General features: G+C 41.0%; 1 protein-coding gene across 1 annotated transcript; it reads right to left on the minus strand.

Annotated features, from left to right (window-relative positions):
• Positions 1–941: 941 nt before the first annotated feature.
• On the minus strand, positions 942–13,657 carry RO60 (Ro60, Y RNA binding protein). The gene is made up of 9 exons (XM_081914900.1): positions 13,444–13,657; positions 10,317–10,919; positions 9,492–9,712; positions 9,200–9,346; positions 7,984–8,121; positions 6,639–6,755; positions 5,779–5,892; positions 4,636–4,782; positions 942–3,984 (listed from the first exon to the last, which is right to left on the minus strand). The coding sequence occupies exons 2-9, from the start codon at positions 10,894–10,896 to the stop codon at positions 3,832–3,834; spliced, it is 1,617 nt and encodes a 538-aa protein (XP_081771026.1). The 5' UTR covers positions 10,897–10,919; positions 13,444–13,657; the 3' UTR covers positions 942–3,831.
• Between the last annotated feature and the right edge of the window lie 789 nt (positions 13,658–14,446).

The raw sequence follows: 14,446 nt of genomic DNA on the forward strand, positions 1-14,446 counted from the left end.
TTTTTGGTCGTGGAGCCCACCCTGCGGGAATGCCCTCCTATCAGATGTCAAGGAAATAAACAACTAATTGACTTTTAGAAGATATCTGAAGGCAGCCCTGTTTAGGGAAGGTTTTAATGTTTTCTTGTGTTTTTAATATTCTGTTGGGAGCCGCTGGGTCAACTCAGTCAGATGGGCAGCATACAAATAATAAAATTATTAGTGTTAGTACTATTAACTCTTCAGAATCTCACCAGTGTTTATGACAGGGGAGTGGCCAACCAGTGGATCTTCAGACATTGCTGTATTACAACTCTCATCATCACTGGATATGCTGACAAGGTCTGATGGGTGTTAAAAGAGTCCAGCAGCATCTGGAAGCCACCAATCAGCCACCCCTGGTTTAGGCTGCATCTTTCCTGCAAATCCACTGGCATTCCTCTACAAAGGAACTGGCCCTAATTCTCAGCCTGCAAAACAACTGGAAACAGGCAACTCTCAAACTTACGTGGGAGCTACATTCCAGGGATAATGCATAAAGTCAAAATTACATACAGTGGTGCCCCGCAAGACGAACACCTCGCAAGACGGAAAACCCGCTAGACGAAAGGGTTTTCTGTTTTGGAGGCGCTTCACAAAACGAATTTCTTTATGGGCTTGCTTCGCAAGACGAAAATGTCTTGCGAGTTCCTGCAGGTTTTTCCCCCTTTTCCCCCCTTTTCCTAAGCCGCTAAGCCGTTTATCAGCTGATCCGCCGATAAGCCGCTTAACAGCTGATCGCTAAAAGCCGCTAAACCGCTAATAGCGCTAATGCGCTAAGCTGTCAATGGGCTTGCTTTGCAAGACGAAAAAACCGCTATACGAAGAGCCTCACGGAATGAATTATTTTCGTCTTGCGAGGCACCACTGTATAGTCAAAACATACTAGATGCAATGATGGATGGAATTGCAAAAGTTAGGGGTTGTTTTTTTTAGGTCTGCCCCCTTGTTTGTTTTTAATTTGCCAAGTACATAAAACTGAATGCACACAAGCGAAATGTGTATAACACGAGTTAACTGTACTTAATTTTGAAAGTGTAAAAATATGGTACAGTTACAGCTATTCCTTTTAGTTTTCAATGAATTAAATTTGTGCTAAAGCCACACAGTCATGTCAGCTTCTTTCTACTTGAACAATTAGCTTATTCTGACTCGCCTAATGTTTACACCAAACTTTTACTAACGCTGTACAAAGCATACTTTATGTTAGTAACGTTGTATGTGTAGCAACTATTTTCACACTTAGCAGCAATTTCCTATTCTAGCATTTACCATTTTCTGTGCTTTTGATATTCTCATACCTAGGGAGAAGGCAGTAGTTCTGTTCATTTGGTCAGTAACTGTCAATAGTATTTGTTGATCAATCATGCATCTAATCCATGTAGGGCATCTCTCTACAGGAAGAGGCATAATACTCATAACAGAATTATTATCTTTTAACAAGAAGGAAATAATGCCTGCTATGTACACAAGAGCTAATCTAAAACAAATATCACAAATATTAGAAAAGCAGCACAGTGTTATGTTAACATTTTTAGACACTTGCCTCCTTTAATAAAAAAAATTAGACAAGAGATTGCAGCCAGAAGTGCTTCAAACGGCAATATTTTAAATATAGCTGCTTCTGCTGAATAGCTGCTTCTGTGAAGGGCAGAAAAGTAACTATGCATCTTGGCAATTACAGAAACAATCTCCTTCTAAAGAACTGTACCAAATTATTAATTATCTTGAATATATTAATCTTGGACTTTTCTAAGACAATGCCTGAATTTCCAGGTGAAGTACTTACATTACTATTATTGAAAATGTGTTACTCTATTAATCTTTTTGATCAAAAAATTTAATGAATTATTCTACACTTAGTCGAACTTTGCAGTCCTGTATTAAACGTATGCCGCTACTTACATAACTACTAATGTCTTAAGACGCACATCCTGCAACAATTGCAAATTGTGATTTCCTGGATTCTTTAGCCATTTTAAGTGTTAAAAAGAAAAAAAAAAAGCATTTGCAAGTAACATTTTGAAGTTGTGAAAAAATGCAAGCACCTATAGTAGGTACTTTATACAAAATGCAGTGCAAACACTTTTGACTGGATAAGATGCAGGCAGTTGCTACATCCTTGCTCATTACAATTTAATCAAATGTTTACTAGGCTGAGGCCCGTACAAACTGTGGACTATAAAATGTTTGCAGAATACTTTGCTATAATTACACTGGATTTTGACAATAGATTAGTGTTTGCATTGAGAAGTGTTTTCAAAAGAACACTTGAAAGAAATTTATCAACCTAGGACTAAAACATCAGAAAGGAAGGGTGTGGTTGTTATTTTTTGTATTATATGGCATATTTCAGGACTCCAATATACATGCATAAGTATCAATTTTGCTCTACCAGTTGCACTGATTAACACTAATGCCCTATAAAGAAGAACTCAATAGATTAAAACTTTCCATAGAAGCTGGTGGAAGGAAATGGGTTTTGAACAAAGTGAACAAGGCATTAAAAAGGGCAGTTTGTTACCTATAATGCTCATAGATAAGCTAATGGTAGTAGTATGTACCATACATTCAGCTCCGGAAAAGACCAAAAAAATCCATTATAATTTAATTAAAACTCCCCCGTTCAGTTTAAAATATATGTAGCTTTTGTACCCCTATCACAGTTGTGTGGTCTAGTGCATTCCATAAGTATTTCCCTATTGTACACAGCAGAGGTGAAAACTACAAGGTTGGTCCATGGGCTTTGCCTGCACTAATAGTATACCACAAATCACTGTTGAGTAGAATTTAGCTTCTCACTGGCATCAACTGCACTCAAAATACCTGGAAACCTGTACAGGTTCGGTGTTGTCACACTTAAAAGACTGTTTCAGGGCATATTCCCTACACCATTTACTAGCATGAAATTACCTGTCCCAATTTTTATCTTTGCCAACAATCCTCTCTACTTCTTTGTCCCTGTGCTTCAAATGGTGAGGTTTGTAATTTCATTTGCCTTTGATTAAAATGTGCAAAAAGACAAACTTGCTTGGTGATCCTTCTTCATATCAGCAAACGTATAAAATTTAAAATATGCTTATTCGTGAATTAGCGTGATGAGAATGCATGACTACGAAATCGTGCAATTCTCGCATGACAAGACTTGTTTTGAAACAAGGAATGATGAAGGAGGAGGCTGAAGACCAAACACTACCCACATATCCCTTGGGACAATCCAGTTGTCCAAAAAAGATCCCAACACTTATAGAAACAGAATCCCCTACAAATAAAAGGAGCACTGAAAGCAGCAAGTTGCTAAAAGTAAGTGTGGTGTACACAATGTGAACCAACACACATTAATAAAAGTGAGTTAACCTGTAGTGCAGACTTGGTCTCACTTTTCCTTTTCAATATAATGAGTAACAGCTACTCAAGCAAACAGTTATTAACCCAACACAATGTAAAATGTTAAAATCACTTCCCATCCTGGAAGTAACAGAATAAAATTATTTTCAGAAAATAATGTATAAATTGATGGAATACCTTGCTATTGGTAAGCTATTAATAAAATTAAACACATATGGTGTTCCATAGGTATTTCTATAAGGCTTTCCACTGCTATTTTAAAACTATATGCAACAGATGTAAACAATCTCCCCAGAAAGTGGATTCTGCCTCTACTTGTCTGTACATCCCCTTTAAAAAAGTTCAACTTTCCAATTGATGAGTCAAACTCAGTCATAAGTTAGTACAGTCAGTCAATCCGACTGGTAAGTCCCAGGTCAAAGTCTTCAGCAAGTAACAGATTCAGTAAAGCAGGTGCTCACAGATTTAAATCAAATCCAAAGTGAAGTTTCGAATGACATCTGGTGCTCCTGTGTCAAAGCCACATATGTCCAGCATGCCTCTGTCATCTGGGTCTGCAATGGTAAAACTGTTGGATGTCAACCCACAAACTATCAGCTTGGATGGAATACCCATTCTCTAAAGGAAGAAGAAAAAGAAACACGTTTTTTCCAGTGTGGAGCTGCACAACCAAGTATCAACGCTTTACAAAAGCCAAGTCTTTTACACTTTACTGTGACAGATACAGGAAACCCGGCTGACCTGCCCCACCTCTTTGCATGCAAGACAGTATTCATTGACAATTTCCCTGGGTTTCCAACTCCATCTGTTTTCTACTACAATAACATCCCCCGCAGCTACACATTAGGACAAAAGAGAAGTTGTACTGGCTCTCCTACTGCCATTGCCTCTCTGTCCTACCTATGGAAATCATTATTGGCCCGGCTTGGCTTCTAGGGAGCTTTTATAGCCACACATGCACAAATCTGGTTGACCACGATGCAGACCCACTGAAGAGCCACAAAGTACAGCACCTTACACTGATACTGACCAGAGTAAATGTGAACTGAGCAAAATGTTTGAAGAAAATGCTTTCTTTTTGAGTGCTGCTGTTGCAAACTGGAACATTTTTAATAGTGTGCCAGCCACTAGTATTGTAGTTTCAACTGCCACGCATAAATGATTCAAAAGAGTTTTTATTTCTGCAACATAGCAGTCATCCTTTTAAAAGGTGGGAACTATTTAAAAATCAGCTATTTCCTACAGAAGTTGTACAAAAGGGCATTTTACCTCTCTATACATCCTCAAGGCTGTGGCAGGATGAGTATCTCCAGCAAATGTCTCATTATCTGTTAACACAATAAAGACATCAACAGCTACACCTGTCTTCTGAGCCCATAGCATTGGAAGAGAACAATCTGTGGCACCCATTGGAATCTAGGAAAAATAGGAAACCATTATTAACAAAACAAGTCAGCAGACGTTTTAGATGGGAACTGTACTTCTACTCATCTCTCACACTGGTGCACTCTGAGAAGCCCTCCGCAAATCCCTGACGACTACCTATACACTTCAGCATCCAGGATAAACTTTTTGTTTTTACCCATATAGCTCTCCAAGGTTTTGCCCTAGCATCTCTCTGTGCTCTTATTTCCTTTTACATCCCTGTCCACAACATTTACTCAAACTCTATTGCCAGCAATTGACCCAAAGACTCCTATTCTTACAACAGTGTTAGCCACATTCTCTTTCTGTCCCTTATCCCTAGAACTCCTATACAATGCCTCTTTCTTTCTCCCTCTACCTTCCAATATCACTTCAAATCTATGCTCAATCTCAACTGCAACAAAGCTTAAATACAGGCAACTGCCCTTGGTCTTCCATCTTAGCCTTGCCTCTTCCTTCTCTACCTGTTACTCCTCCTTTTGAAATTTACGGTGTAAACTCTTAACGCCAGGGTTTTGTTTTTCTTCGATTTTGGCATGCAACTATGTAAAGTGCCATGTACATATAATGATGTTCAATAGCAAAAATGAATTTTAGTTCTATATTTTTGTTGAGTCTATTGATGTTTGATAAAGTTCTCGATTCCATCTTTTCAAACAAATCACAGATTTTAAGATCTTAAATATACTTACTAGGGGGAAAATCCCATTGAACACAAGTGGATTTACATCCAAGTCCATATGTATAGGATTATATATAGATTGGAGAACAGTGAAAATTGCATGAAAATATTATCAAAAGTAGCTTCGGTTTAATTTAAAGGTGAAAAAATAATGTGAAAGTGAACCAGATACTTCAAAGTATTATTTATAAAATACTTTGTTCAAAATGAGGGAGAAAGTTTACCAGTAGTTCCTTTTTGAAATTCAGGACAATTAGCTGAACTCCACATATAAAATTAGAGACAAAAATAAAAGCTTTAGATACCTCAGACATCTTATGTAACACTTGAGGTAATGTCATGTCCTCAGTCACCGAGCAAGGGACCATTTCATGGGAAAAGGCAACAATATGAGAATCTTTTTCAGTTCGTGCAACAACCTGGTAAGAGTGTTAAACAAAACAGAAAACAGAAAATGAAGCCATGTTATTTTCATTTTGTGTTCTATGTTCTGAAGGGAGACCTAAGGGTACCACTGTCTGTCTGAGGATTTTCACAGTGTCCATTGCTATAGCCACATTTCCTCTTCAACTCCTCTCCTATTGCACTTCTCAATCAAACTTATCACTCTCTAACAGATCCCTCCATCCTCTTGTATCTCTTTTGCTGCTCAAGGTGGCTCCTTCGTGCCTTCCTAGAGATGTGAAGGCCTGGGGAGAAAATGGAAAAATTGGGAGGAAACCCATTTCCCCCCAATTTTCCTGTACCTCCCCCCGGCCTTCACATCTCTATGCATTGCTCTAAATGTGCTAATGTGAGACATTTGGGAGTAGAAAGGAGGACATTGCTCCCTCACTAAGTTGTTTGTTTGTCCTCCATAACCACCCCAAATACATGCATGATTATCTGCATCATACTTTTAGATGATAAAAAGTTAGATAGGGGTTATTATGTTTGCTTTGCAAGCATGCTTTTATCTTTTAAAGTAAGCCTTTTTAAAAAATGAGGAAAGACTCTCTCTAAGGCATCACAAGCTACTCTCTTACCCTACCCCCCCCTTAGGTTTTTAGGTGTCTCTTGATTAGGTCTGTAGGCAGAGTGCATGTCTGGGCACGAAAGACAACAGAAAGCTACTTCAGCATTCAAATTTGAGTTGAAATAATTTGGTGAAACAAACGTAACTTACCATACACATTGCTGCAGCAACTGTACTAGCATTCAGCACACTACCCAAAACCTTTTGGAACATAGAGTCACTGACATCAATTGCAAGCATGAAACGCTTCCCTGTTGGCTCCATTGTCTAAAGAAAGAGTGTGAGAGGTAAAATGGGAGAGTGGTTGTTATCATTATGCTTTCATAGCATAAGCATACATTGAGAACAAGCAATTGCTACCTTGACGAAAAAGAGGGTGATGTCCAAACTATGGTCATCTGCTAATAATGATGATGATGATAATAAGAATAATATCTTTTTATTATTATTTATACCCCATCCATCTGGCTGGGTTTCCCCAGCCACTCTGGGCAGCTTACAGCATATTTTAAATCACAATAAAGTATCAAGCATTAAAAACTTCCCAATACAGGGCTGCCTTCAGATGTCTTCTAAAAGTTGTGTTCTTTATCTTCTTGACATCTGAAGGGAGGGTGTTCCACACGGAGGGCAGCACTACCAAGAAGGCCCTCTGCCTGGTTCCCTGTAACTTCACTTCTCACAGTAAGGGAAGCAGCTTGTGCAAACTGGTTGTTGTTGTCCCGTCCCCCGTTCCCCACAAGTCTCCAGGTCTGTTTGAGGGACCCTCGAGGAAAGGAAGTCACGCTACAGGCACAACATTGGCTCTTGCCCAGAACTAGAAGAACACACAGTATGAGAAGGATGCACAAGATGTTGTTCTTTATAATCTGTCTCTCCCCCAAATACAAGGCCTCAGGGAACTCAGTAGGAGGAAGTGGCTGAAGCAGCGTAATCTGCAGAATGGGTCTCCATGGGACTTAGCCAGGACAAGAAAGGAGGCAGAGAAGCAAAAGATTTCTGTTTTTCAGAGTCCTTAACACACTCTGATAATCCTGACCTTAAACTTTTATTATTAAAATTGAATACTTTCTTAAATGAAGATTGCTCATCTGGAGGCTTATACTATAACGTGTATGTTTGGAAAGATTCAAAATCTTTCCAAAGGTTGTTTTCTGCTGCTCCAGAGAAGCGGACACGGAGCAATGGATCCAAACTACAAGAAAGAAGATTCCACCTAAGCATTAGGAAGAACTTCCTGACAGTAAGAGCTGTTCGACAGTGGAATTTGCTGCCAAGGAGTGTGGTGGAGTCTCCTTCTTTGGAGGGCTTTAAGCAGAGGCTTGACAACCATATGTCAGGAGTGCTCTGATGGTGTTTCCTGCTTGGCAGGGGGTTGGACTCGATGGCCCTTGTGGTCTCTTCCAACTCTATGATTCTATGATTCTAAAATAAAGGTTAAATCAACATGCCGTTAAAACAGGTGTGAACTTCTGCAGCCACAACTGATAATTACCTTGAAGGTCTTGTAAAATGAGGCATCCAGTGCTTCCAAAATGTCATTATCAGGTTGCCAGCGAAGTTTCCCCCGATAACCACGTTCTCCTTTGTAGTTTTCTAGTGCAACCAAAACATGGAATGGATGTATTCGAGCCTAGAAAAAAGAGGGCTGCATTCTCAAAGACATATAATTGACAAACCAATATTCTAAATACAAAAAAAAAAAGTGTTGTCATCTTAAGTTGTCTTCTGACCATCCGAGCTTACATTAATTTTTCTGAACTTCTGTGTAATCTTCACTTTACACCAAAAGGGGATTTCAAGATGTCCACACAATATACAGTCGTACCTTGGATTTCAAACGCCGTGGCTCCCTAACAATCGAAACCCAGAAGTGAGTGTTCCAGGTTTCAAATGATTTTTGGAAGTCAAACGTTGGGTGTCACTTCCACGACTTCCGATTGGCTGCAGGACACTCCTGCAGCCAATCAGAAGCCACCCCTTGGTTTTCAAACGGTTCCAGGAGTCGAACAGACTCCTGGAACGCATTCTGTTCAAGAACCAAGGTACGACTGTATGTTGAGATATCCAGGTTTTTAATTTGTTTTAGGGTTGCTGTTTTTAGCAACTTCTCTCTGATGCTCTCACATCACATCAGATCTGAGCTGTGTTGAAACATCAATACCCTCTGCCTCCAATTAATGTGTTTCTACTCTTTCCATCATACCTTACTCTAGAACCCTCATTGCAGGATTAACCCTCTTTCCAACTGAGTAAAAGAAAGATTTATTTCCCATTTGAGTAAAAGGTTTCTGTTCTTCCTACAAAATGGTCCTTTAAAATGGTACTCAGAATGGAGGAGATAGTAATAATGTGCTGTTATTTCGTCAATTCCACAATACTTTTCTGAGAAAATGCTTCCCAACATTTTCCTTGATCAATCGATTTCCTGAACATATGGCAATGTGCAGGAGAAAGACCTCGTAAGATTCTTGTTTTTATAACCTTATCCACAACACCCGCAATTCCTTAAACTAGAAATAGTGGCCAACTTTCTTCCATCCCTATGCTGTTTGCAGGTTCAATATATTTCAATCTAAAACTCTTAAGTGTGAAATTGCTGTTTTTAGTTGCAAGTGTAGCTACACCTTCAACAACAATTTCTATTATCGGAATGAGCTACTTCAACTGCACCGAGCTGCATTAGCATAATACAAACATGAGAGTCTCACCTTTTTAAGAAGTTTTTCGTTTCTTAGTCTTTCACAAACTGCTGCTACTTCTGGGCTTCCCGGTTCAAGAACAGAATTTGCTGTCATCTTTCCTAGATTCCTCAACATTGCTGTTAAGGGCATCTCCTGTAACAATGCTTTCCACACCTTGTACAGATTGAGATAGAAAGACCAGGATATGATGTTTTAAAATGAGGATATATTACATTTAACCATTTAAGAATCAACAGGCAATTCAACATCATCACGTTAACTACACAGTTAGTGCACATAATAACTTTAATGCACTCACCTCTTTAGATTTCAAATGATTTGTCAGAAGGTGTTCCCTAACTAAACTATATTCTTCTATCAAATGAATCACTTCCAATTCATCCTTTGTATGCTTCACCCTCTCCACTGCCTCCAAATATTTTATCAGTTTTTCAGTCTCAGGAGAAAGCTTGCTGTCTTTATATGTTTCTTGGACTTCCTTCCACCCTTTCATTACATACTTAGTGACTACGGCAAGGCCTGTTGAAATAGAAAAAAGCTATACTCAGTAACTCTTGCATAACAGCTTATTAACAGGATGGTTATTAAGAAGTTTTCTCCCAACTGTCAAGTGACTGGGTTTTTATCTACAGCAGAATATGCAAACGGACATCAGTATAACTACTGTACATTTACAGCTTGCAGAAAAATATCAAAACTATGAGCAGAGATAATTCAGTTATAATGTAAAAAAAAAATAATTTATTAGCTATTTGGGACACATTTTCCCTTTATTTCACTGTATAGAATGAAACAGACCACACATAAATATAAAGTAAAAAAGTGATTTTTTAAAGTGAGATTTTTGTCATTCTACTTAACATGGTAGTAACAGACTAAGGACCGTTTCTCCCATTACGATGAAAGCCATGAGTAAAATCACATGGTCACACTTCTGTCTAAGTATCTGATTTCAAAATGTGTGGTCACTCATTTCTGCAATGTCTAAATGAGCCTGGGCAACAACAGCTCCCCAGTTTTATGGAGGCTTCATTCCTCATTCCTTCATTTCTTACACACTCAAACAGACAGTGCTTACTCCAGACAATTATAGCTGTAATGGAAAATTCCCATTTGTTGTTACCTTCATTTGCAGGCTTCAGATGGGATAACCTGAGAAGATCTTTATGACACCAGCCATTTCTTTTCTTATATTTTGTCACCGCTAAAGCAATAGCCATGTCATTCTTCCCATTGTACCACTCCGCAACAGCTTTTCTTAGGGCACGGCCCCACATGCCACATTTCATGCCCTCCTTCAGATCCTTTTTAAACTGAATGAAAGTGAAGAGATGGGTTGGTATACAACAAACCTCAGGGACAGCCTTATAAGCTGCTTGTTTTGTTTTTGAATCAGAACACTGTGAACAAACGGCAAGCGCAAACAATGCTGGCTCCTGTTTTGCTGCCCTCCCTTCTTGACTGAACGTCTTTATTTCCTGTACCACGTCACAGCCTCTGCCGTCTTCAATAAGCCTCAGCAGAGCATCTGCATTTTCAAAGCCCAACTTTTGTTCCTTGATGTAGTAAGTACCTCCCTCAGAACCAAAACACAAGAAACGGCGCAGTCGATTCATGTCGGTAACCTGCCACACGTATCCACCTTCAGAATTTGGCAGCTGCTTTTCATTGCAAGGTTGCGTTTGACTTGTTGCTACTTCCATTGCTTCTCAATGTTAGGAGGCTCCTGAAAAATAGGGGGGAAATGCTTCAAATAGATATATAATATCTATGGCTTACCTTATCTATAGTGAAATCTATTAATCTGCATGGATATAGTTATGCTGCACAAAAAGTACTGTGCCATAAATCTGAGATTCTGCTACTGTCCAGAAGTTATATCTAAATGTTACAGCCTCATAAGTTCTTAAAATAAAAAAACCTTGGAAATAAACAGTAGCAAAATCCAATGCCCGCTTAAAACAACACACATTCATAAAACCAGTTTAAATATGAAGTTGTAACCATTTCTGGATTATTATCTATGGGCATAATCCCCAGAGAGCCAGGCAAGTTAAATCCTATAAACCTATTTGTGCTAACATGAAACATTTGATGCTAGCACCTGAATACTGAATATATTTGAGCACACCTATGGAATGAGTTGGCCAACCATGCACACAAAGTCACTTTTTTACTTTTTCAGGAAAGAAGGACTCATGGAAGTTATTTATGTACTCTATGCTATTATATGACGTTAGGAGTTTTTTGTCGGCTTAAACCATAATTATTGTACACACTTCCATATATCATAGTACTTTACAACTGTACAACTCGTCACATTGCCCATGCAACTCTTCTGATTTAATGTTTGAGATATGGGAATTGCTGTTGGCACTCACAGAATACCATTCATTTCTCGACTTACTGTTGCAGCAAGCATACAAAGCTGCTTTATACTGAATCAGACTACAGTGGTACCTCGGGTTACAAATGCTTCAGTTTACATACGCTTCAGGTTACACACTCCGCTAACGTAGAAATAGTGCTTCAGGTTAAGAACTTTGCTTCAGGATGTGAACAGAAATTGGGCTCTGGTGGCGCGGCGGCAGCAGGAGGCCCCATTAGCTAAAGTGGTGCTTCAGGTTAAGAACAGTTTCAGGTTAAGTATGGACCTCCGGAACAAATTAAGTACTTAACCCGAGGTACCACTGTATTGTGCATCTAGCTCAGAACTGTCAGCTTTGACTGGCAAAGGCTCTTCAAAAGTTTCAGGCAGAGGCCATGGCTAAACCTACCTAGAGACACCAGGGATTGAACCTGAGAGTTCTGTGTGCAAAGCAGATGCTCTACAACTGAACTGCGGCTCTTTCTCCAAAACCATTCAAATCCTTTTTAACACAGGACAAGCATATCAGAGGATGACTACTTATTTAACAAAGAGTTTACACTATCATAGCAAAAGAAACTAAACGTGCTAGCTGCTTTGGGGGTTTAATACTATGCCCTACCAGAGATGCACCATATATTTCTAGACAACATATTATTGTTACACATGTGGATTTTTTGCTGCTGTTCTTAATAACAATAAGATTCCAATGATATGACACAATTATCTGTGCTAGACAAGTTCCAGTTATAAGGGCACAGTGATATTACACAAAATAAAACATTGGTCATATTTTTGAACAGAAATTGAGATCATTTCACTACCCAAATTCTAACATAGTTTCGAGTCCCAATCCTGCCTACCAGACAGGTAGATACAATCCTTTCTTCCTTGACAAATTATCCAAGTACAGGGTGCAATCTCAAGTAACAGGCAAATAAAACCACCAAAGCAGGACAGCAAGCCAGGATGCAGCAAAAAACCCCACTCTACTCGATAAACACATGCTTCAGCGGGTGAAAACTGTTTAACAGAAGAATCACTGCCGACTTATTTAAACTGGAAGGATGTTACGCAAATGGGGGGCCACTGAAAAGGCCCTCAGAGGGATGAACCTATTCAACTGCAGAACAACCTCCTCCGTCCCTGATTTTAACCCAGACAGGGGCAGGTCTCTGCGGAAGGAGCCATTGAATTTGTAATCTGCACTATGTTTACACTATAAGTATACGCACGTTCAGCTGTCAGATGTACAAAACACACTCTTCCAAAACTTTCTGCGAAGTTTCGTATTTTGACCCAGGCAACAGAAGATCGCACTACTGTGCATAAATTCTCTCTCTTTCTCTCACACACAGCCCAACGACGTCCATTTATTTTATTAAATCGGTATACCGCCCTTCAAGACCCGAAGATCTCGGGGGCTGGTTGACAGCCTGAAAATGCGAAATAAAACTACAGGCGAAACGATGTAATCAAAACAAAACAAAGGCAACAACATGCACGGCGCGGTCCCCTGGTTATGTGGAAGACTTTCCACTGAACACGTGCAAAGGAGTTTAAAGGCTATTGGGGGGGGGGGGGTGCAACACCGCCTGTCTGGGAAAGCAACACAAACCCGCGCAAAAACACAACCGCCGCCGGTTTACACTGCCTAGCCAGCTGCTGTCGGTTCGCGGCGCTCGTGTGAGCGTGAGAACGCGTGTGTGGAGTAAGCGCGCTCGGGGCGGCGAGAGAAGGCTGGGCGCCGCCGCCAGGCCTTCAGGGCGAGCAGAGGCGAGGGGAGGATTCCCTACGCCGACTCGCCCGAGCCTCTGAGGGAGGCGGGCAAGGCGGGTCCTCCGGCGTCCCGGCCCTTCGCCGCCCGAGGAAGAAGCCGTACCTGAGCGGCCTTCGGCGGGGTGCGGGGGTGGGGAGGTTCCGGCGAGCCACTCGGAGGCTTCTCGTTCTCCGCCTCAGGACCCCTCGCGCCTCCTGACAACTTCCCTCACGAGAGAAGGACCCGGATGCAGCGGCTCAGGGAGGCCATCCCCCCAGGACCCGGATGTCGGCGCCCGACCCCGCCTTCCCGGCCGGCGCTTCCCTCACGCCGCGAAAACAAAGGCCCGGATGGAGCGAGAAGCAGCCGTTCTCTCATCCTCACTCCTCAGCCAACCGCCGCTTGGCTTATGACTCACCCTGAGATATTATAAATCTAATAAATTAATAAATAAGATTCACTTATGGAGGAATGAGAGGTGTCGCTCATGTATCCCTTTTCATACGGGAAAGGAGCCTCCATACTTTCAAGAATACTTTCAAAAGTGAGGCCCGAGCGAGCTTAGCGACGCTTTCTCCATTTAGCTAGGTCCTTTTTAAGTGTGTGGAGATTTAAGTGTGTGGAGATGCGGTACTACTACTCCCAGCATCCCCTGGCCATTTGGCGTGTTTGCAGGGGCTGATGGGAGCTGTAGTTCTGCAACGGGAAGATGCTCGAAGAGAGACTAACGAGGCTCGAGCAAGCATTTTTTAAATCTGTTCTCCGCCTTGAGTCCAGTAAAGGAATAACTAAATACAGAATCATAATCGAATAATTATGTTTCCACAAGGAAAGGTGATTAGGCAGGGAGACTGGATGCCTGGCGGAAAGGCGCCACCATTCCACGAACTGGCGACCACCCCTATTCAGTAAGTGGCAGATTCCTACGCCCGCGCAGAGGGACTTCCGGTCGCCGGCCGAATCGACCGCGAAACCCAAATGCATGGACACGGCTCAGTGGGGACGATAGAGGCGCGGGGCTAGAACAAACGGGTTCCCCTTTTCACGTGACTCTCCCTGCGCGTGCGCAGCAGCGGCCTTCTACAATCTCGGTGGTTGGCTTTCCTCCCTTCCCCTTTCACCATAG

This window comes from Podarcis melisellensis (assembly GCF_964234715.1).
Source record: "Podarcis melisellensis genome assembly, chromosome: 6".
Taxonomy (NCBI): Eukaryota; Metazoa; Chordata; class Lepidosauria; order Squamata; family Lacertidae; genus Podarcis; species Podarcis melisellensis.

Excerpts from the sequence above, each read along its gene's own strand:
- RO60 (XM_081914900.1), bottom strand. The coding sequence starts at position 10,896 with ATGGAAGTAGCAACAAGTCAAACGCAACCTTGCAATGAAAAGCAGCTG. Across the intron at positions 6,756-7,983 it reads CATTTTACAAGACCTTCAAG|ACAATGGAGCCAACAGGGAA; the intron begins GTAATTATCAGT and ends CTCTTTCTTTAG. Across the intron at positions 3,985-4,635 it reads CCTTGAGGATGTATAGAGAG|AGAATGGGTATTCCATCCAA; the intron begins GTAAAATGCCCT and ends TTCTTCCTTTAG.